Raw genomic sequence first — 23,333 nt, forward strand, 5'->3', positions numbered from 1 at the left:
GAAATATGCTAATGTCTGGTGAGGAGCACGAGATGCCATAACTGTGATAGGAATATGCAATGCATATTAACCAGACAGCCACTCCACTGAACTCCAACTCCATACATATGCATAAGTGTGAAGATCGTGGAGAACAAGAAAGAGTCTTCTCCGAAGAGCGTGCTCTGAAATGGGAAATCTAATCCATCTTCGAAGTACACAAGAACTCTTGGCATTCCCGATGGGTGCATGATCAAACTAATGCGATTGAGGTTAACATAATACAAGCATTCCTGGAATGCAGACAACTTATTTCCCGCTATAAAACTATAATAAGAGTTAGTTAAGGGGCAATATAAGTTTACAATAACAGTTTAATAGTTTTGCCATTAAGGGTTACTTAAGGAGCAGGTTATGTGGTGATCAATAAAAAATTCTATACAATTGAAATACACTTGTAGATATCAATTAAAACATCATAAAGGTTTTTAAATTGTCAGATATAAAACCTTATTGGTTTGCACGAAAATATTGGCATTAGATGGTCTTAAGATTTATTAACTTTTACATCTATTAGTCAGTTGTTTTTGAACGGTCTGTCAAAGTTGTTATGATTGTGTCTAATAAAATAAGCTCACTGACACATTTTTCCCAATTATAATCTTATCTTTAGAATTTCTTACCGAGAATTATATTGTTCTTTGTTTCCCAAATTCAAGGTAAAATTGCAAACTTTCGTATTATGTTAAAAATTATGAGTCACTCTTCAAAACTTTATCTTAATATACACCTGTTTTTCCCAGAAACACAAGTTCCCCATAGAGTCAAAGAATCTAGCTAATTTGATATGCATTAAAGATAAACTCTTAATTTGGGTAAGATAAGTTTATCTGTTAAAAAGTTCGTAGTGTTGGCATAAAACGTTCTTATCTTTAACCAGTCAACCAGTTGATTTTTAAGATGCGGCAAAAAGCGTTCAATTATCAACATTTAGGAGATTTCCCGGTTTCAATATATCATAATTTCGCTGTCACTATCCACCCAAAAAGCAGAGACAGAATCTCGAATCACACCAGTTCACAGAAGCCTCCGATCGTTTGGCCATGTCAAATGATGACTTGACATGATTTATGTGCAACGATTCTCGCCTCGAAGACTCGCCAGAGTTATTACGATGTTAAGTGCAACGGCAGAAAAGTATTTAACATTCAGATAACAAGAATGCTGAGGCTGCAGCTCAGATTCCATGGTCACAATCCCGGTCGGAGTTGCAGTCAGCCAGTCAGCCAGTCAGGCAGTCAGCCACGGGTAACCGGCTTGGGTCACCAGACACGTTCTTTTGAGCGGCACGCGCATACCAGAATCACATCGAGTTGGAGTCGGAAAAGCAGGCGCGATACAATGGAACGTCTGGAAAGATTTTTCCGAACGGAAAAACCAGTTTCCGCTCAGCCGGTCGGCTTGGCCGTGGGGCCAATCATCCAGACGTCTAACTGTTGCGCGGCTAATTAAATTAGAGCCAGGGCAGGGCTAAGCTGCAGAAAATCGTTGACATTGCTGTGGAAAGTCGGCGGAGGCTTTCTTGCTCTGACTTTTTAAGCCGCTCAGCTCAGCGCTCCGTTTTGGGTGCATTTTTGATGTGGGTCGTCCCACATTTCGGGTGGTGTCACAAGCGTTGAAAGTTTCTGTGATTTCTCACTTGTTTGGGGTTAATTGAGCCGGGTCTCTCGATCTCTCCTAACGGCCAGCTTTTGCTAATTTAACTAAATGACTGACTGCCTTGACCGAGGAATCTCGACATTCCATCGAGTAGGTAACGATGCTCATAACAACTTAATCTTATCACAATTGCTTTTCAAGTGTGACGCGGAATGGGCCATCATTTCTATTTCCAGCCACTGGATCAGAGGGTTAACCGTGGAGCTCAACAATGACGTGTTCGATTCGATGGCGTCATGTTGAAGCATTGCAAATGATTTATAAAAACACCGGTGAATACGTGCCCGGTGATCAATGCAAGTATTGATGTTCGGTCGTGTCATTTTTTGAGCGATTCAGCTGAATTTCAACGGAAATTTAACTGATAGTGTGGGCTCTGCATATTTCCTTACTTTAAAATGATTCACCAACTTGAGCTAGGTTTTCAGTCAACAAATTGGGGAACGGAAGCTTGTTAACATGAACCAAAAAACTCTTTCATGACTAACATATCCAGAATGTTATATAATCTTCTTTGTGGAATGTTCTAAAAGAATACATTAATCCAAAAGGAGATTAACAGTACAAACAAATTTGATGACTTATTTAACAATTATGTTAAAAAATCGTTCTTTTATAGAAAGAATTGCCATGCTTTTCAATTAAGTACTTGCATTCATGGTACACCGAACTTCTTGGGTAAAATCAAAAAAATTTGAACAAATTATTAACAAGCACACAAGAAAATGGAATTAGGTCAATTGAATCATCAAGAGGCTTCCATTAATTGAAATATGCATTATTGTGCTTAATTCATCGCCGGGAAAATCTTTGACGCCCTCCATAGAAAATATTAATGATGTTTGGGCGATGATGGCGTCATCAATAAGAATCAATTGCCTGTGACAAATTGAGCCTGACTTCATAGGAATCATAAGGTTTGCTGCTGCTGGCTGTGAAGTATTTTTGTTTTTTGGCCCCCAAAACTTCAGGCAAAAAGCGAAGTAAGCCTGATATCCCAAACCAGATGATGTCATTGAGAGTCAACTGAGCGACTTTATCTCTACTCTATCCGACGTATTAGGTTTGTTCTTCCCTCTGTTTTGTACTTTTAATTTTGTTATTTTTATTTGCTTATTTCGCTGTTTTTGTTATTTTCTGTTTGCATTTTATTGCGACCGCCCGAGAGGCTTTATTATTATTGTTTTTGTGGATTTTTTTAGCGCAAACATTTGTAGATATGAGCAGCGGTGCTCCATGGAAATCTACAATCCCACTTGGAGCCGGGGGTCTGGACTCAAAGACAAGCTCTTGAGCCAGCAGCTGCGTGGTTTTTGGCACACAAGCCGACACACACATAACTCCACGAAATTTCGCGCTAATTCAATTGACAGCACAAAAGAGGAAAAAACAACTTGGAAGGAAATAACCGAACAGAAATGATCTGTCCGATACAGATACAGTGGGAACCCAAAGTGCAGGCCTGACAATGTTTCCAAAACACTGAGAACCAAATTTCACTCGGAAGCTTTCACTGTACCAATTTAAATCGATTGAAACCACAAAAATTGGACAACAGGAAGAGGTGCGGCTCGTTAAATTAATTAAAGATGTTTGCTTATAATTATCCTATTTTTTTAATGGCCAAAATTGGATGCGTTATCTGCTTTTGGAATGTTTGCCAAAACAAACGAGTAATTAACGATTGCATTCCTGTGAATAATACCATTTAAGCAAAATTTAGTTAATGACTAAGCTGCTGAAAAGAGTGTCGACCCGAATAAGTAGATGAATCATCTCTCCTTGCAAATAATTTTTGGCAAACCCGAATTTAAATCGCAAACAATTGAGTTGCTAGCGTAAAATTTCGGGGTAGATATGAAGTCGTCTTATCGCTAAACCGAAAGTCCGAAATGGATGATATTTTTATCGCACCAAAACGAAAGTGCTGATAGCTTTAAAAATACCTTCGAAACTGGCAATTGTACCGGCAATAACAACACGTACAAAGCAATTCCCTCTAAAGTGTCTCAAAATTGCATTTATTTAGCTTTCAGTGAACGAACGTTTTTGTTTTCCTTTCCTTTTTATGTGTCTACATATTTAAGGCAGCTCCCCTTTTGGGTTGATAAAAAGGTGTTTGTAAACGTATCTGTAAACATTATTTACCTAGCTGTCAATTATTGACAAACTGCTTTTTCTCTGGAACTTTAAGATACTGAAGTTTTTATCTGTTTTATATGGCCTAGTAAGTCCCCACTGAATGATTAAATTACTTGAAGAAAAATTGACAAATAAACACGGTCTTATCAATAACGTCACGGGGTCATTTTAAAAAGCGAACAGGGTAACTGATTACATTGTAGTGATTGAAATGTAATCATCCACCGACTGAATGCCTCAATGAGCAACTGATGCTTGAGCTAGAGCCCTGATTGTGACTCATTTAGCCCCCATATCACATGCTTCATCTATATAGTTTTCAATCAAACAAATTAGCAAGATGCAGTTAGTTAGCCATTGATATCGGGTTCTGTTACGCTCGTGATTCGGCAATGGAAATGGTCTCTGAAAGCGATAGTGCTCTAATGAAATTAACCTTCCGAATTGTCCACGCTTCGCTGGTGCTCACTTGTCTAAAGGTAGACTCGTGTGTGTTGAATTGAATTCATAGCCCTGAGTGTGAAATATAGAAATTTTGCGGCGATAAATAGGCGAATAAGAACGAATTTCGGGTTATATTTGCTTTAACTGAATATTTTGGTTTATTTATTGAACCGAAATGTTTTAAGGCTTTTACTAGACGAATATACCCAATTTCAGGGGCAGTTAATTCGCTTGATTGCGAACTGTGCAGGTACTGCAAATTGCTGAACACAATCTTGAATTATGCATATACTCGTAAATACAAATGAAAGTAAAACTCGCATTGAAGCTGGCGCTTTGAATAAGCGCGGCAATGACATCATTTTGTTTTGTAGTCTGGAAGCGATTCGTTAAAGGCAGAAAGTTTAAATAAATAATACACACAAAAGACCCACATGGGATCGTTTGGAATGCAGGGGATGTGGTGTTAACCCGAGACTCTTGCGGCGCATCTTTAGGCGGCTTATCTCTCCACATTGAAAGAGTAAATTATGCAATTTTCATTGAAAACATTTTCGATGGCTTCTAATTAATTCATAAAGTTGACTCACGACCGCAATTGTGCGGTTGCTAAACTATTAGAGATATGTGAGAACCAACCCCATTCTTTAAGCTCTACGTTAATCGGAGAATTCTGGGAATTTCATATGTGTTACTTACCAATGTTAACGATTTTGATACCCTCATCCTGAAGGAATTTCAGGGCCACCGAGACGTTTTCCAGTTTCTGGCTGCGGAATGTTGGTCGTTTGTTGTATTTGGGCATTCGCTTCTGGGACAGAACCTCGATCAAGGCGATCAGTCGGAGGCCGTCGGAGAGGTCCGTCTCCAAATTGTTGATCGACCGATCGATCGTCTTCAGGTGTTCGTTGGCCCATCGCGTGAAGGTATTCTGTTGGATCTTCTTCCACTGCGCATCCTCGGCGAGATCCCGTTCGGCCTCCATGTCCTCGTCAAAGTTCTCCTCGTACTGTTCCGCCTGTTGGCCCTCCTGCCGTTGCTGCTGTTGGTAGTAGTCGTTCGTCTGTGGGTTAGCGATTGGGCAGAGATCAAGTTAGCCGGGTTTACTAGGGACGATGGGTGTGGTTTTGCCGGTAAATGGGTGACTGACTGCGTGTGGGATGTCGCTACCTCGAAAATCACTTAGCAACAATGTATGGCAAAGCGATCTCCATTAAAAACCGTCAACTCCACTCCTGGAGCCCAAAGAGCAAATTGATTCGAATGGCTGCAGATCCGATCGGAGCACACAAGGTGTGGCGTAGGCCAAGACTTGTTCCAGTTTCGATTGGGCTCGCCAAACAGAACTTCAGTGTCGGTGGAGTGGACTGTCCACTTTCCACACATGTCCCGCAACCAAGTGGCAATCAAAGAACAAATTTATTTCAAGTTCTAGAGACATTTGGATACGCTTCTTATAGGAAGTTCTTTTTCTCATTTTCAAAAGTTGAAGTTGAATCTCAATGGTTGGTTTGGAAAAACTCACGACAGCAAAAATTTAAATCGTTTAAACCACAAGGAAACAAAAAATCATCGGTGAATGCTTTTTAATCTTTTTTTCTAGGGGTATTTACCCGTGTGGGAAAATGATGCAAAAGTATTTATAAATTTAAATCTATTTAATGACGAAGAATAATTTGTGCATTATGAACAAAAAATGTAAATTAATATTTAAGTGGTTGGAGCTGAAGAACTCCGTATTTTACTCGCGAGTTGCCCTTATATTTTGACCAGCGAAACAAGTTCCCAGGTAACTACGCTTAATTCATTGTTTACCAAGTTGCCCGAAAAGTTCCCGAAAAGGGTATACCGACTGAAATGCCCGCGAAGAACGAACACAAAACGGAGGCGGAGGAGAGGAGGGATCAGAAGACGTCGACGGACAAGGCAGCAAAACGGAGTTCGCGTGCCACACACAAACAGAAACGTAGTGGTCCCCAAAAAAGCATCAGAAATAGAGTATTAGAGCCCCCGCAGCCGCCTCTCTTATCTGTCTGGGCCTGGCCAAAAAGAGAATATGGCTAGGAAAAGAAATTGGAGTGCTCGAGTGCGCAGCGTGTGAAGTTCATTAACATTTTCGTTAATTGCGAAATGCCGCGACAAAACGCAATGTGAACTGCAGCAATTAAAAGGGGACTAACTAAACTACAGCGAAACAGACACATGTAATTCTCAATTCAGGTAACACAATTGTTGTGCATTTATAGTTAATAATTATTAAGTGACTAATTAATTAACTAAGTGTAAAGTGTTTAATGCGACAAAATAAACTATCGAATTGGAAAATTATTTATTCTCAAGAACTACATTTTTGTGTGTAACTAAAAATTGTCACTTTGGAGAATTTCAAGAAACTTAATATTTTCCAAGATTATTTCCAAAAACAAGTTTTTAATTTTAAAAAGGGGTTAAGCTAGAAAAACAATCTTTCATTGTGGCTTTTTAAGAAGAATTACAATATCTTAACTTCTTCGATAAAAAAGCCAATTCCAAGTATTTCAGAGTTCCTCTTAAAGAAATTTGCCTGTGGGCCACGCACATACACACACTCCATCCCTTTCACACTCACACACACCTGTTGATGGCAAACGTCGTAGTGTGCGTTTGGCTGTTGGGCGTAGAAATTTAAGTTGCTAAAATTCAACTCCGAATGGTTGTTGCTATTGTTGGTTGTATAAACACACGCGTTTTGCTGATTTTGTTGCGAATTTGGCGGGTTATTTCTGCCGTGACCGTAGTTATTGTTGTAGTGGTTGGTATTGTTGTTGTGGCTGAGGAATATTGTGGCCTGCGTCGTTTGACCGTTTGTATAATTCGCGTTTTGCACCAATTCGCCGCTGTGCGTTGAGTTTGATCCGGGACCGTCAGCGTTGTTAGTCTTGCGCGTACCACCGTTAAATAAATTTTTATTTTTCAACGCCGAAGTTTGTCGCTCAACGCCGGCATTCGCATTCGCCCTCTCTGTCTCGCCCGCCATTTCCCTCTCTCGCTCTCGATCGCTGTACATCTTTGTTGTTTGTTGTTGCCCTCGCTGATGATCGCTCTTTGCTTATCGCTCTCTCTCTCACTCTCTCACGTTGTTGTCGTTTTTCAGCTGTTTGTTTACCGCTCTCTGAGCGAAAAGTTTATGCGCACAAAAAACAAGTTTTATTTACAAAAACAACAAATAACACATGTTCAGTGTGAGAACGTAAAGGTGGTTATTTTTCCAATTATTAAAAAAATTTTAAAGTGTTTTCCTGTTGAGCCCCAAAGTATGCACTAGGCTTGGGTAGATGCTTGCGAACTTTTAACGTTACTTTTATTGGTAAGAGTAAACAATCTTCTATCCCTATCAGATACGTTCCGTTTGCATTTTTGGGAAAGATTTGAAAAATCCTTTCTGTATAATACTTAAAAGCACCTTATTAAATTATTTTGTTAAAATTAACAAGTGTTCATTTTTTAGCCCTCTAACCTTACTAAACCTGTTTAAAATTGCTGCGTTTTTGCGTGAAAATAAAATAACCGTACCATTAAAACGCGCTATTCGTCAATTTTATATTTTGCTAAAACACGTAATTTAAGTTAATGACTAATAAATATAATTTAATCGAATCTTTTAATACAACAAACAATTCAAAAACACAAAAGAACAACACTTTCTTTTCATATTGAAAACCTACCAAAACAATTACACATTATGCAACATTTATGCAATATGTACATACAAGCTCAAAAAAATAACAACAATGGAATCAAAGTGTTATTCATCGGCGTTATTTGTTGTCAAGAACGTAATTCCGACAGTATTAAATTCATGACTAATAAGCTTGTCATCGAAACGCACGATTTAAATTTTTAATCATCACTTCTATTTTAATAAAATGCTACATAAAAATACATGTTATTATTTTGCCAAATATATAATGAATATTATGGCATTAAATGTGAAGAGACCAAGCCCTCGAATCTCCAAATCGTGACCCCTTTCAAAATGCGGGAACCCAAGTTGGAATATGCAGGCAAACAAAATGATTCACGATCCCTTAGCACACCCATAACCAAGGAAGAGCAAATAATTCTGGTAAATATTTGGCATATTTGTGGATTGCTTTTGGCAATGCCTTTTTAATTCCACTCCCCCTTTTTCCGCCTGATCAAATGCAAAAACGAAAGGCAGACACAAATGCACAACGACGGCCAGACAAGTGAATGAGCCAAGCAAATGGGGCTGACAACCAGCGACCTTCTCGATATGGTTAGGAATTGTTAATTTTAGCCAAATGAGTCAAAGTCAAAGCGAGTAGCTATGTATGATCGATGGGAGATCGATGCCCGGAGACTACGTAATGTCGTTTTTTTTTTTGCATCGAATCCTTCGCCAAATTCCCCAAGGGAGCTATCGAGAATCCCAATATGGCCGTAACTTGCAAAACTCGATTTTGGCAATGTTTGGGTTTAAGTAAACTAGTAAATATTTTAAGAAGCAGTGGAATAATACAACAACAAAGAAAGTGTTTGCTTAATTGTTTTGTTTTCTTGAGATTTTTTGCAAAAAATATCACACAAAACATTTGGTTAAACAATTGTCTAGTTAAAATGGAAAGTATAAAAAAGCGAAATTTTGTTACCGAGATATCATTGTCGATGCCTAGATTGCAAAATGAAGTTCTTAGTTCCACTTTTCCTTTTCTCCGCAATTGTTGGATTTGCTGTGGGCCAATCGCCATATGATTTTGGCAGTACAACCTTAACCGAATCTGAGACTAGTACTACAACCACCACACCCGAGCCTGAGACTAGTACTTCATCCACCACACCTGAACCAGAGACTAGTACTTCAACCACCACACCAGAACCTGAGACCAGCACTACAACCACCACACCAGAACCTGAGACTAGTACAACAACCACCACACCCGAGCCTGAGACTAGTACTTCATCCACCACACCTGAACCTGAGACCAGCACTACAACCACCACACCAGAACCTGAGACTAGCACTACAACCACAACACCCGAACCTGAGACTAGTACTTCATCCACCACACCAGAACCTGAGACTAGTACTTCAACCACCACACCTGAACCTGAGACTAGTACTTCAACCACCACACCCGAGCCTGAGACTAGTACTTCATCTACCACACCTGAGCCTGAGACTAGTACTTCAACCACTACACCTGAACCTGAGACCAGCACTACAACCACCACACCTGAACCTGAGACTAGCACCACAACCACCACACCTGAACCTGAGACTAGTACTTCAACCACCACACCTGAACCTGAGACTAGTACTTCAACCACTACACCTGAACCTGAGACCAGCACTACAACCACCACACCTGAACCTGAGACCAGCACTACAACCACCACACCAGAACCTGAGACTAGTACTTCAACCACCACACCTGAACCTGAGACTAGTACTTCATCCACCACACCTGAACCTGAGACTAGTACTTCATCCACCACACCTGAGCCTGAGACTAGTACTTCAACCACTACACCTGAACCTGAGACCAGCACTACAACCACCACACCTGAACCTGAGACTAGCACCACAACCACCACACCTGAACCTGAGACTAGTACTTCAACCACCACACCTGAACCTGAGACTAGTACTTCAACCACTACACCTGAACCTGAGACCAGCACTACAACCACCACACCTGAACCTGAGACCAGCACTACAACCACCACACCAGAACCTGAGACTAGTACTTCAACCACCACACCTGAACCTGAGACTAGTACTTCATCCACCACACCTGAACCTGAGACCAGCACTACAACCACCACACCTGAACCTGAGACTAGCACCACAACCACCACACCTGAACCTGAGACCAGCACTACAACCACCACACCAGAACCTGAGACTAGCACTACAACCACAACACCCGAACCTGAGACTAGTACTTCAACCACCACACCAGAACCTGAGACTAGTACTTCAACCACTACACCTGAACCTGAGACTAGTACTTCAACCACTACACCTGAACCTGAGACCAGCACTACAACTACCACACCAGAACCTGAGACTAGTACTTCAACCACCACACCTGAACCTGAGACCAGCACTACAACCACCACACCAGAACCTGAGACTAGTACTTCAACCACTACACCTGAACCTGAGACCAGCACTACAACCACCACACCAGAACCTGAGACCGGCACTACAACCACCACACCAGAACCTGAGACTAGTACTTCAACCACCACACCTGAACCTGAGACTAGTACTTCAACCACCACACCTGAACCTGAGACTAGTACTTCAACCACTACACCTGAACCTGAGACCAGCACTACAACCACCACACCAGAACCTGAGACCAGCACTACAACCACCACACCAGAACCTGAGACTAGCACTACAACCACAACACCCGAACCTGAGACTAGTACTTCAACCACTACACCTGAACCTGAGACCAGCACTACAACCACCACACCAGAACCTGAGACCAGCACTACAACCACCACACCAGAACCTGAGACCGGCACTACAACCACCACACCAGAACCTGAGACCGGCACTACAACCACCACACCAGAACCTGAGACCAGCACTACAACCACCACACCTGAACCTGAGACTAGTACTTCAACCACTACACCTGAACCTGAGACCAGCACTACAACTACCACACCAGAACCTGAGACTAGTACTTCAACCACCACACCAGAACCTGAGACCAGCACTACAACCACCACACCAGAACCTGAGACTAGTACTTCAACCACTACACCTGAACCTGAGACCAGCACTACAACCACCACACCAGAACCTGAGACCAGCACTACAACCACCACACCTGAACCTGAGACCAGCACTACAACCACCACACCAGAACCTGAGACTAGCACTACAACCACAACACCCGAACCTGAGACTAGTACTTCAACCACTACACCTGAACCTGAGACCAGCACTACAACCACCACACCAGAACCTGAGACCAGCACTACAACCACCACACCTGAACCTGAGACCAGCACTACAACCACCACACCAGAACCTGAGACCGGCACTACAACCACCACACCAGAACCTGAGACCAGCACTACAACCACCACACCAGAACCTGAGACTAGTACTTCAACCACCACACCAGAACCTGTGACTAGTACTTCAACCACCACACCCGAGCCTGAGACTAGTACTTCATCCACCACACCTGAACCTGAGACTAGTACTTCATCCACCACACCTGAACCTGAGACTAGTACTTCAACCACCACACCTGAACCTGAGACTAGTACTTCATCCACCACACCTGAACCTGAGACCAGCACTACAACCACCACACCTGAACCTGAGACTAGCACCACAACCACCACACCTGAACCTGAGACCAGCACTACAACCACCACACCAGAACCTGAGACTAGTACTTCAACCACCACACCTGAACCTGAGACTAGTACTTCATCCACCACACCTGAACCTGAGACTAGCACTACAACCACTACAGAGCCTACCCCTTCAACTCGTCCTCCATGTGGAAACGGACCCCAAGGACCCTGTGGCCAAGCACCTCCCCCATTGCCACCTTGTGTGGGCGGACTCGGAGGACAAAATACTGTACTTATGATACTAAACAATCTTCAAATATTTTCCGGAAAAATTAAATACTGAAAAAATAAATATTGAAAAGAACTAAGCCCAAAAAAAGTGGGTTTTTAATTTTGCTTACTCAAAGCATGTCTTAAAAACCAAAACTTGCGAAGAAAAATAATGCCTAACTTTTGGTGTCTGCTAATTTTACAGTTTACTTTTGGTAAGCGTACTTAAAATATTTGGTCAACTGTTTCCGCAATTTTTGAACATTCGCGTGCGAAATAAACAATCCAGCTTTTGTGCCAATAAAAGTTTAGATATCTTGGAAGAATAAATGTGTAAAATGCGTAAACCCTACGATTAGTTTCGAAAGTAAGTTAAGAAGATGAAGTTCTTTATCGTTCTCATGCTTATGTGTCGAAACTCCAACCATAACTGACTCAAGTGCTTCTACAACAACTGAATTATCTGCCACAACGGAAGCACTAAGTGGAGAAGAAATTTCTGGACATTGTGACAAAAATAGAGCCAAGAAATTATATATCTTTTATTATTTAAGAAATAAATTTTTTGATACCAACTTGATATTACCTAATTGCAATTATAATTATTCTAAGATCATTTCCCAGCATAGCAACTCAATTTCTGTAGTTTTAGAAACGCATTTCTTCGTCGCATTCCCCAAGGGAGTGTAGTTTTGGACTTGTGCCCATATAGAGTAAGTTCGTTTAGCTCAGAATTTCCCTATATGGAAATAAACTTCTCGAATCGAGCCAAAAACGGCGTCGAAGCGAAGGCGAATACGTGAGGCGCCACTTGCATCGCTGGGGAACCGCATGAATCAGCGTCGCAGTGCGCCGCCAATGAAATGCTAAATAAATTTTCACTTCCATTTTAATTAATTTGAATTTATTTGAAACTAAAATTACACCCAACATTTACACACCAAAGGCGCAAGTGAGCAAAATTGGCTCGCCTATTTGACTAAAAATAAATTGACAAATATTTTGTTTTTATGAAAAGGTAATGAAAACCACATGTCCTCCATTTTCGTCGTAAATGTATCGTAAACATAAACCAGCAATGGAAATTCGTGTGGGTGAATCGAATCAACGATCGTCGATCAGATAAGGGCCATTCCCTATACCAAATACACTCACTTTCCGGGACGCCATATCGATGGTTTCTGTTGATGGGAATTGCTGTTGAATGATCTCAAGTCGTAATACTTCAGTGGGTGCTTAATACTGATCACTTGATTGCCTGCTAATTACACAATGCCTGGCGGGGCGAGCACGTTCGCTTTTTTTTTTTCAAAAACACAACACAAACAATGTGGGGAGCTCTCCCTTTTTTCGTAAACAAATTTTAGAATTTTTTTCTTTCGTTTTGAAATTATTTGCACGAGCTGCGCGCGTTGCTTTCAGATTCTTTGGTACTCGTACTCGTACTGGCCGCGACAATTTCTCAACTCGACTGAGTTGTGTGCGCCTCCTTGCTCTAAGTTTTTATGCAGCCAGATGCGCGCAGCTTATTTCTCAATTTCTTTATTATTATTTTCTCAGATAAATCATACAGCAGGGGATGGCTATATAGACTTAACATAACTCCTTAAAAATGCAGAACACCGAAGAAATCGTAGCTTAAGTTAACTAACAACAAACTTGAAATAAAATTAAACCATAAAGAAGTTTTGTTAGATGCTCTTAAATATTCTTCGAAATTGTCTATCATGTTTTTAAATTCTTATGTTTTTTATTTATATCGGTATATACATTTTTTATTGAATTAAAAAATAAACTCTTATCTTGTTTATAAATTACCACCCCCGAGTGTGCAACGTCTTCAATACATAATTTGTTCAATATTTATTTCGCTTCATGTTTTGTGTTGTGTTTTTGGTATTTCGAGTGACGTTGACTTAAAGTCGACGGCGACGCAGACGTCGACTGCACTCTTGACTCTGTTTGGCAGGTTTTTGGCGACGCCACTATATGGCCCCCCGATTGCCACCCACCGATTTCCGCCGCACACCCCCTGTAACTCATCGCAAATGTGATTTTCGACGCGCAGCTGATTTTGTTGTTATTCTATTCATAGAACTGGTTGTGGTCTCTTCTGTGTGTTTCTTTTTAGTCGGTCGTTTCTGTTGCTGGCCACAATTGAAAGTGCCTCCTGCAAAAAATGATTCGCTTTTGGCCATCACTGGCGGTCGCCCCAAGTACATTCCGCATTCCGAATTCCCCCGCCAGTTGACTCACGAGTCGCCAATAAAATAAGAAAAAATCTTTGAATCTTAGAGCCCATAGATCTCTTAAATCAAAAGCGTATGTTTGTGCGGCTTGTTTAGTCTTAGCTGATGACTAACTTACGCCGGCCAAATCAGCTGTCATAAATTCCTAGATTTTATTTATCTCGGGTCGAAAGGCTCCCGATGTTTATGTACGTTTGTAGATAAAACGCAGCAAGAGCACGCTAAATGTATCATAAATTATAGTTTGACTTCGTGATTTCACAGCTCTTAAATGAATATTAAATTAAGATTTGTAAAAGGATTGCAGAGCAATAGCTTTTAATCAGGTTAAACATGATATTATATTTGCATGAAAACCCCAAGAATAAACAAACCGAAGAAAATATATGATTACATTTACAAAAGTATTTTAACACAAAAATTATCATATATTTTTTTAAATTACCCATTCCTATGAGTAATAAAAACAAAAAATAAAAACCATGATAATAAAGTGTACGATTGGTTTTTCAAACGAACATGAAAATATGTACAAAGTTTAATAAAACTATAAACAATCTGAAAACCTCAATATTTACATGTTTTTAATGAAAATTAAAAATATTATACTACACACAAGATATTTAATATTTTTTTTTTTAATAAATTTATTAGTAGGTTCACATGGAACAGAAACTCCTATATTTAAAGATATATGTACGTGTATTACAGTACTAAATCCATGGTCAGCTGATTCACCTAAACTCTCTACTAAAAATTCCTCCATTTTAATTAAGCAATTCATTGTTGGTCGTGACGCGAAGCGCGTGTACTCTTAAACAAATTTTATTTGTATTGGTTATCATTATTCATAGCATGTGAATTTATCCAACAGCTGCTTCGGCTGTTAATATTTTATGTTGCTCATACGCCCCGTTGCCAACAAGTAATTTCACGTGCCAGCGCTTTATTTTGCTTTCCCAGTTCTTCTCCCTCTACTTAGATATGTTTTCCGAAAATAAATGAAATACAATTAACAATAGCTCAGCGGGAACCGAAGAGAAATTCACAGCAACCAGAAAATGGAATTGGTGCTAAGTTTGTTCAATATTTTCAAACTTTTAAGCAACAGCTGTGCATTATTTGGGCAATATAATATTCAAAATAAATATTTATTAGAGTACTATGCTAATTAATTTTTAAAGTTATTAAATGCCAACCTGTTTTATTGATACAGTTTGTTATACAATCGAAAGCAAACAAGATGGCAAGTATAAAATTGACAAAAACGCATTGGCGATTTATCAGTTTCTTTTGAAATCTTAAGAGATGAGGTTCCTGACTATCATTGCGATCCTGTGTACCTTGGCAGTTTGTGCCTTTTCCCAGGAAGAAAGTAGTACCATAAATTGGAACCCAGACTCTACTACTCAAAACTGGTGGGATACTACGACTGCTGCACCTGCAAAACCTCCCTGTGATGACAAGATCCAAGGACCCTGTGGAAAGCTCATAAAGGGTGCACAAAAACTGTATTTCTTCTATTGAAATCGCCTAAAATCTGTCACCCTACAACGGCAATAAATAATTTGGAAAACTAGTTGCTTAATTTTCCCTTCAGGTATACCCCCCAAAAAATTCTCAAGGTGCGCCGGAGCGTAGAAACGTGGCTAAAATAAGATCAGGGGCGGGGGGTTAACATCTGGCGCCCGACAGATAAATGCACTTTACGTTCTCACATCTGAACATTTAATGGCTCTTTCGCTGGGATCCAGCAAAAGAGGCCTTTCACGGCAGAATATATCACAAAATGGCAACGCCTTGTACGCAATATTTCAAACCGAAATTCACATAACATGAAATACTCAGAATCTATTATATTCTTGCATATATTTATTTAATATGTTTAGTTGGCCGTATATTTTTCGGCCGTATTATTCATCACTCTTTGTAGATATGTCGTAGATTTTTCACCGCGTATTTGCCTTTATTGGAGACATTATTTCACATACTTTGGCATTTTCACTGGTTTTACAACAATTTCCCCGCGATTATGCACAAGTGGCGAAATTTCACTTGCTATATATTCTGGTATATATAGAATTATGAGCGACAGACGCGCCTACATATAGTCCACGAATTGCGTATACGCCGCGTATTCCAAAAGAAATTTCGAGATCCGCTCCGCACACGTCCAAGTCAATGCAGCAACTGAAAATCTTTTTGAAAATGCCAAGATACAACCCACAACTGAGATGTTTTCCTGCTTGTTTTTTTTTTGTGTTTTTTTTTTCTTGGTTTTTCAGTAGCTGAATGGCGAGCGGCGAAAGAAATATTTTCAGAATTTCCATGCGCCGTGAGCGATTTCTGTCTGCATTATTCTCACAACTGAAAACATGACTAAGATCCCTGCTGTCTAGCTCTACCTGCTTCTAATTAGATCAGCGAGACACGTGTGGCCAGTGCGACACTTCCCTGTCTCCGACATAAATCAAAAAGTTCTCAAAATCACAAATCAGAAAACGCGGGAGGATGAATCAGTCGAACATACCGACTGTCTGCCTATGAAGCCCTCTGGCTTACTGCCAAGAATTTAATTTGCCTCCAGGAGTATTCAAATATCCACAGTTAATATTTACTCAAACAACGGATCGTGTTATAAAAATATTTGAAAAAGAAAAAATGTGGTTTCTGAATGGTTTTGAAACCATTGAATTTGAATTTAATGAACGTAATTAAATATATGTATATATTTTTTATAGAATTGTGGCAGGGGATGCCTAATATATAAAATATTCCTACACTTACACAACTTTTACCGTAAATGCAAACACTTAGAGATTATTTATTGGTTTTTCAGAATTATTGCTTAGGCATTTCACATATTGTCACAAACATTTATGGTTAAAATTATTTGTTTAACCAATAATTATCTGCTGATTGACTTGCTGACATTTGCCATTGCCACTCATCGTTTGCCGCATCCAGTCGCGGTAGTACATTATGTTCATAAATATATCCGGCACGCCTTGAGCACAGGGTACGAAAAAGTTGAGAATACCGATCAGAGTGCCCTGGTAGACCAAAGGACCTCCGGAATCTCCGTGACAGGCTCCAATATTGGCCTGCCGATAGGCACAAATGTGGCCAGGACCCAGTTCCAAGTCCTCGTAGGCGGTGAGCAAGGATTCACAAGCCGGACTACTGAGATGCTGTTGCTGAACTTTCTGCAACTGGGATGGCAAACTTCCTCCCGACGATTGATATCCCCATCCCGTAAAGAGCAGTTCAGAGGTTCCTTGGGGAAACGTGGTAGTTGGTAGGTTCACCGTCTGAGTTAAGGCATCAAAACTAATGCTCTCGTTCAAGTACAACAATCCAATATCATTGTGGTACTTGGGAGTATCGTAGTTGCAGTGCAGGTAAATAGATTCCGGATAGTAGAGAGCTCCTGGTTGTGCATAACGAATTGTTCCTGTCGCCACTTGAAGTCTGCTGGTTGGATAACCTTTGACACATTGCCCTGCAGTCAGAATCCAGCGATCCGAGATGATGGCACCTCCGCACAAGTGGCTACCCGAAAGGGTTTGCAGGGAAACCTGGTAGGGGGCATCTCCTTCGGCGGCATTTTGACCACCCACAATGAAGTGCTCCGAAGCCAAGAGTTCACCAATCAATAATGAAGCCAAGAAAATATGAAGAAGAAACCGTGCAAACGCCATGGCTGAAATGCAATCGCAGACTGAACTAGTTTGCTTTCACCCTTTTGCGATTTTGATTGAGCGATCGGAATGTCCAAACGGCCTGTCCAAAGTTTCCACCAATCGCGCCATAAACTGATTTTTTTTTATCTGATTCCGATAAATGGTCAAGAAGGCGGTTCCCTACCATAAGTCGGTAAATTCATTAGCTGACCAGGTCTAGAACCAAGATGTCGGCTGTGTTTTTGCTGGTTTTACTGGGACTTGGAGCATTCTCCACCACCTCAGCCATACGAATCAAAGGGAACTCGACGGAGAAGGGTTTTTACAAGGATCAAAGGATCATCGGAGGTCAGGTGGCTGAGGATGGCTTCGCTCCCTATCAGATATCCTTGCAAGGCATTTCCGGCGCTCATTCCTGTGGCGGTGCTATAATCTCCGAGAAATTCGTCCTGACAGCTGCTCATTGCGTGGAAAATGCCAACATCCAATGGCTGGTGGTGGTCACCGGTACAAATAAGTACAATCGACCTGGAGGCAGGTACTTTCTAGAAGCCATCCACATTCACTGCAACTACGATAATCCCGAGCTCCACAATGACATCGCTCTGCTGCAGCTGATTGAGCCAATTGTGTGGGATGAACTCACGCAACCGATTCCATTGCCATTGGTACCAATGCAAGCAGGTGATGAGGTGATCCTCACTGGCTGGGGATCCACGGTCCTCTGGGGAACCACTCCCATCGATCTGCAGGTTCTCTATCTTCAGTACGTTCCCCATCGGGAGTGCAAGGCTCTTCTGAGCAACGATGACGACTGTGATGTGGGCCACATCTGCACCTTTTCGCGACTGGGAGAAGGTGCCTGCCACGGAGACTCCGGTGGACCGCTGATCAGCAATGGCTACCTCGTCGGTTTGGTCAACTGGGGATGGCCCTGCGCCACTGGAGTTCCGGTAAGTGATTGAGTAAATTATACCCAACTGCCAAGTTTCAGTTTTAAACAACTCCCGTCAAAGTAAGCTTATTTAATAAACTTTTTTAAAAAAGTTTTATAACTTTTTTGGCCCTTGTTCATAAACCTTGCTTCGTAGGTGCTTACTGAAGGGAAGTTTAAAATTGAATTATTATGGAACCTTAATTGTTTTCAATAATGGAAATAAAGATTAGATAATAAAGCAACAAAAAATGATTGTTGATAGAGTTAAGTAATTTCTGCTAGTAGTCAAAAAATGAAGTTATATATTTTGATCTTTTGAGTTAGAGCAGAAACAACAAAATGCTATTGAAAATCTAATCGATTAAAAACTTTTCAGGACGTCCATGCCAGTGTATATTTCTATAGGGATTGGATACGCAATGTCATGAGTGGAAATACGAAATGCACAGGCTATGGCTCTAATTATTCCTAAGAGTTCCGTGTTCTGTGTGGCTATCGTTGTCCATAAAATAGCCCAGTTTATATGGCAACGATAAAATAGCCCTCGATAAGACCTGGCCAAATAATAAAGTTTTTGATAGCGATTGAAAGTGACTTTTGGTGTTCAGTACTTAGTCAAACCTCCGAGATGCAGCTGCTCAGTTTAAGCCTTTTGATCGTCCTGCTCTTGCAGCCCCAGAACTTCTGCCAGTCGAAAAGAATTGTGGGTCCCTATTCCACGATTCCAAGTGGCAGGATCAAGGGCGGTGAATTGGCGGAAGTGGAATTTGCTCCTTACCAGGTGTCCCTGCAACCCATTGTGGGTGTCAACAACTGTGGAGGAGCCATACTCAACGAGCGATGGGTCATAACCGCTGGACACTGCGTGGAGAACTATATTCCCGCTCTGGTGAACGTGATTACGGGTACCAACAAATACTTGGAACCAGGAGCTATTTACTACACGGAAGAGATCCACATGCACTGCATGTACGATCAGCCCTATATGCACAATGACATCGCCTTGATCAAGCTCACCCAGAACATCACCTTCAACGAGTTGACCCAACCCATTGATCTGCCCATTCGTCCACTGAGAGTCGGAGATGAGATCGTCCTCACGGGTTGGGGAGCCCACGAGGCTTACGGTGGTTCTGTGGAGGACCTGTACAAGTTGACCCTGGGATTCGTTCCCTTTAGCGAGTGCTACGATATTTTCAACCAGACCAGCAGCATGGGCGTGGGTCACATCTGTACCTTTTCGCAGGAAGGCGAGGGATCCTGTCACGGCGATTCCGGGGGTCCCCTGGTGAGCGATGGCCGTCTGGTGGGCGTGGTCAACTGGGGACGACCTTGCGGGGTCGGGTTTCCGGATGTGCAGGCCAATGTGTGGTACTACCTGGACTGGATTCGCAGCAAGATCAGCGGCAACGACAAGTGCTACTACTAAAAATACTAAGCAAAAAATTTTAACTAATTGAAATGGTTAAAAAACATAGAACAAAAATAAAAAAAATCTTAAGCGCAATATAAATGTTGTTTTTAAAAGGAGAAAAATGATAGGAATCTATCAAGATATTGGGACTAAAATTCTGTTAGTAAGGTATAATTGATTACATTGTAAAAATTCAATGACACAGATTTTTTAATTTACTCATTATGCTCTAACAATTCACATTAGCTAAACAACCTTCTCTGAAAGAAAAAACATATAATTCTTATTATTCAATTTTATTCAAACAATAACCAGTACAGTTTAAATCATTTTGCCATTCAATCAGTAACATGAATATTACCAACTCTTCCTTTTCCTGAGACATTATTCAAATTATCCCCTTATCTATGCACACTCTGTTGTAAACCACTTGATAACTTACTCGTAGTAAGGAAATCAGATAGCGAACTATCACAGACTGGGATAATTGCTGGCGTAACAGTGGCAGGAGCTGCAGGGTCCGGAGATCATGCCCCTGATCCATTCCCGGTAGTAGTACACATTGGCATGGCTGTCGGGAACGCCAATGGCGCAGGGATAACCCCAGTTAACCAAACCGTAGAGGATTCCATTCTGGGTCAAAGGACCTCCGGAGTCTCCGTGACAGGTTCCTTGTCCGCCGTCCGTCAAAGTGCAGACGTGACAGGGTCCGTTCGAAGGATCGTTGTTCATCATCTCCTGGCAAGTGGGATAATCCACGTGAGTGAGATACGCCTTCTGCAGGACATCGGGGGTATCGCCCCAGAGCACCGTGGATCCCCAACCCGTGAGCAGCAACTGGGTTCCATTGGCCAACGGAGCAGAGGGCAGTTGAGCCGGCTGGGTGTACTCATTGAACTTGATCGTATCGTTCAATCGGATCAAAGCAATATCATTGTGGTAAGAGGGACTATCGTAGTTGCAGTTTATCCAATGCTCCTCCACAAAGTACAGGGCATCCGGTTGGGCCCAACGAATCGTTCCCGTTGCCACTCGCAGGTAAGTGGGATTATAGCCATAAACACAATGGGCCGCAGTGAGAACATGACGTTCGTCGATGATGCAACCGCCACACATGTGATCACCATACATTCCTTGCAGCGAAATCTGGTACTTGGCCTCGCCCAATTCCGCATCCTCGCCGTTGATCACGCGATTCTGGAAGTTAACTCCTCTCGACTTCGATATCCATTCCAACTGCTTTTCGCTGAGTTCAGCTATGCGAATTGCACTGCTGGGATTGTTGCCACTCCAGACCAGGAGGATCACAAGGATCGCACCGCCAGAAAGTCGCATTCGAACCATTTTCGTGAGTGCCCGAGTTTCAAAGTGCCAATTAAACCTGCATGTGTGTCGTGATTTTCCTTTTATACTGGAACAAATCGCTGTTATATCGTAAGTCTTTCGGTTTTATCGTAAATCGGAATCGATGTTTCAGCGAGTTGTATCTTAGCCATAAAGTCTGGTGTCATAAAAAGATATAGGCATACACTGATTATGATTTTGTGACCGGGCAATCAATGTCAGCGTCGTCGAGGGATATGAATAAGACCTTTTAATGGTCATTCCCTGGACATTGGCATTAGCTATTATTAAGAGCCAGGGATGCAGTTCTTTTAAAAGATCAGATCATGACGGAAAAAAATCTAAGAACATTTTAATCTGAAATTTGTCACATAAAAAGTGTACTTTTGCTAGAAAGAGATTAGTAAAATACATTTGCAACGATTTTCCATCAAGTAATTTCGATACGTAATAAATTATTATTTCTATTTTAATTTTAGTTTAAATATTCTCTTTTTACTAATCTGAACATACTTCTTCTTATGTTATTGGCTTTTCCATTTAAAATTGGTCAGCCCTAGCAAGCAGACCTTTATCTGATGTCATAATGTGTTAGCAAACAGATCCATAAAATTATTGAATTCCCACCTAAAAGCAGTTAATGACCACATGAGTAATTGTATTCTTATCAGCCTTGTGTTGATCAATAAATATATATTTCACATTTTCATCCTAATACACATCATAACAATACTGATTAGGATCCATATATTTTGATCCCTTTTTTATGTAACACGATTTTTGCATCCCGTACGAGTTCTTCGGATCCAATCCTGGTAGTAAACTGTGTTGGCGTACCTGGAGTTAAGTAAAATGGATTAATTGGAATCGAATTAAGTAAAACTATACTTTGAACTTACATGTCTGGCATACCCACGCCGCAGGCTCTGCCCCAATTGACCAATCCCACCAGTTTGCCTTCCCACATCAAAGGACCTCCCGAATCCCCGGAACAGGCTCCTTCACCCTCCCGCGTAAAAGTGCAGATGTGACCGATGTCGATGCCATCGTGGTAGTCCCATCTCTCCCGGCACTCTTCGTGATCGATGATGGTCAGATTGATGGTCTGCAGATACTGAACCGTGGGATAACTACTTTCCGGAGCTCCCCAACCCGTCAAGGTGACAATAGAACCTGACGGAGGTTGCTGTCTACTCAACTCCACGATCTGAGTGCGATCATTGAACACAATCGACTCGTTCACATGAATCAAGGCTATATCGTTGTTGTAGACGTAGGGAACATCGTACAAACAGTGGACCAAAGCCTCATCCGGAAACAAAGTCTGTCCAGGATCGAGGCGATCGTTGGTACCCACAATAATCCGCAGATCTTCGATGCTGAAATCCAGTGCACAATGACCCGCCGTTAATATCCATTCTTCGTTCAAGATGACTCCGCTACAGATGTGGGTTCTCCAGGTGGTCTGGATGGATACCTGATAAGGTGCCACCCCGTCCTCCGCCTCCTGGCCACCCACAATTCGATTGTCGGACAGTTTACGATCCAAACGCTTGGCCAGAATGACGTCAATGGAAGTGCCCAGCAGAAGCAGCCAAATCAGAGACAAACGTACAGAAAAAACCATCACGATAAAAAAAAGAATAAAACTCCGGAGACGCGGGACAAAGCCGGACAGCGCAAATTAATAACCAGCAATGGAAAATTGTATGACCCAACTGGGCGTTTTTATATGGATTCCATATAAACACATTTTATCGCATTCTGGGGCTTTTGCCCACTCGGGTTTTTCACTCGAGTGACCACTGGTCAAATCT

The 23,333-nt window shown here is 41.4% G+C and overlaps 6 protein-coding genes across 15 annotated transcripts in view; 2 read left to right on the forward strand and 4 right to left on the reverse strand.

Moving 5' to 3' along the window:
• LOC108091988 (filamin-A) overlaps positions 1–13,074 on the reverse strand; it is a 34,291-nt gene extending 21,217 nt beyond the window's left edge. For 6 of the 10 annotated variants that reach the window (XM_017191408.2, XM_017191403.2, XM_017191401.2 and 3 more), the window contains exons 1-2: positions 6,899–7,435; positions 4,984–5,347 (exon numbers count right to left, since the gene is read on the reverse strand). In XM_017191408.2, the coding sequence (XP_017046897.1) occupies positions 4,984–5,347; positions 6,899–7,330 (796 nt within the window). In that variant the 5' untranslated portion in view covers positions 7,331–7,435. Of the gene's footprint in view, positions 1–4,983; positions 5,348–6,898; positions 7,436–13,044 lie in introns of those variants that run through there. The other 4 variants (XM_017191409.2, XM_017191405.2, XM_017191404.1 and 1 more) reach the window with 2 other exon arrangements.
• A 3,866-nt stretch (positions 13,075–16,940) lies between these two features.
• LOC108091992 (chymotrypsin-2) lies at positions 16,941–17,842 on the reverse strand. The gene has a single exon (XM_017191416.1). The coding sequence runs from the start codon at positions 17,837–17,839 to the stop codon at positions 17,036–17,038; it is 804 nt and encodes a 267-aa protein (XP_017046905.1). The 5' UTR covers positions 17,840–17,842; the 3' UTR covers positions 16,941–17,035.
• Positions 17,843–18,043: 201 nt separating this feature from the next.
• Positions 18,044–19,342, forward strand: LOC108091991 (chymotrypsin-2). The gene is made up of 2 exons (XM_017191415.1): positions 18,044–18,774; positions 19,135–19,342. The coding sequence occupies exons 1-2, from the start codon at positions 18,049–18,051 to the stop codon at positions 19,228–19,230; spliced, it is 822 nt and encodes a 273-aa protein (XP_017046904.1). The 5' UTR covers positions 18,044–18,048; the 3' UTR covers positions 19,231–19,342.
• An 18-nt stretch (positions 19,343–19,360) lies between these two features.
• On the forward strand, positions 19,361–20,265 carry LOC108091993 (chymotrypsin-2). The gene has a single exon (XM_017191417.2). It carries the CDS (start codon positions 19,387–19,389, stop codon positions 20,185–20,187), a length of 801 nt encoding a protein of 266 aa, XP_017046906.1. The 5' UTR covers positions 19,361–19,386; the 3' UTR covers positions 20,188–20,265.
• Positions 20,266–20,452: 187 nt separating this feature from the next.
• LOC108091860 (chymotrypsin-1) lies at positions 20,453–21,533 on the reverse strand. Its single transcript, XM_017191240.1, has one exon. The coding sequence runs from the start codon at positions 21,514–21,516 to the stop codon at positions 20,644–20,646; it is 873 nt and encodes a 290-aa protein (XP_017046729.1). The 5' UTR covers positions 21,517–21,533; the 3' UTR covers positions 20,453–20,643.
• Positions 21,534–22,189: 656 nt separating this feature from the next.
• LOC108091886 (chymotrypsin-1) lies at positions 22,190–23,200 on the reverse strand. Its single transcript, XM_017191270.1, has 2 exons — positions 22,416–23,200; positions 22,190–22,353 (listed from the first exon to the last, which is right to left on the reverse strand). Exons 1-2 carry the CDS (start codon positions 23,141–23,143, stop codon positions 22,281–22,283), a joined length of 801 nt encoding a protein of 266 aa, XP_017046759.1. The 5' UTR covers positions 23,144–23,200; the 3' UTR covers positions 22,190–22,280.
• Positions 23,201–23,333: the final 133 nt, after the last annotated feature.

Source organism: Drosophila ficusphila, unplaced genomic scaffold (genome assembly GCF_018152265.1).
Source record: "Drosophila ficusphila isolate 14025-0441.05 unplaced genomic scaffold, ASM1815226v1 contig_791, whole genome shotgun sequence".
Classification (NCBI taxonomy): Eukaryota; Metazoa; Arthropoda; class Insecta; order Diptera; family Drosophilidae; genus Drosophila; species Drosophila ficusphila.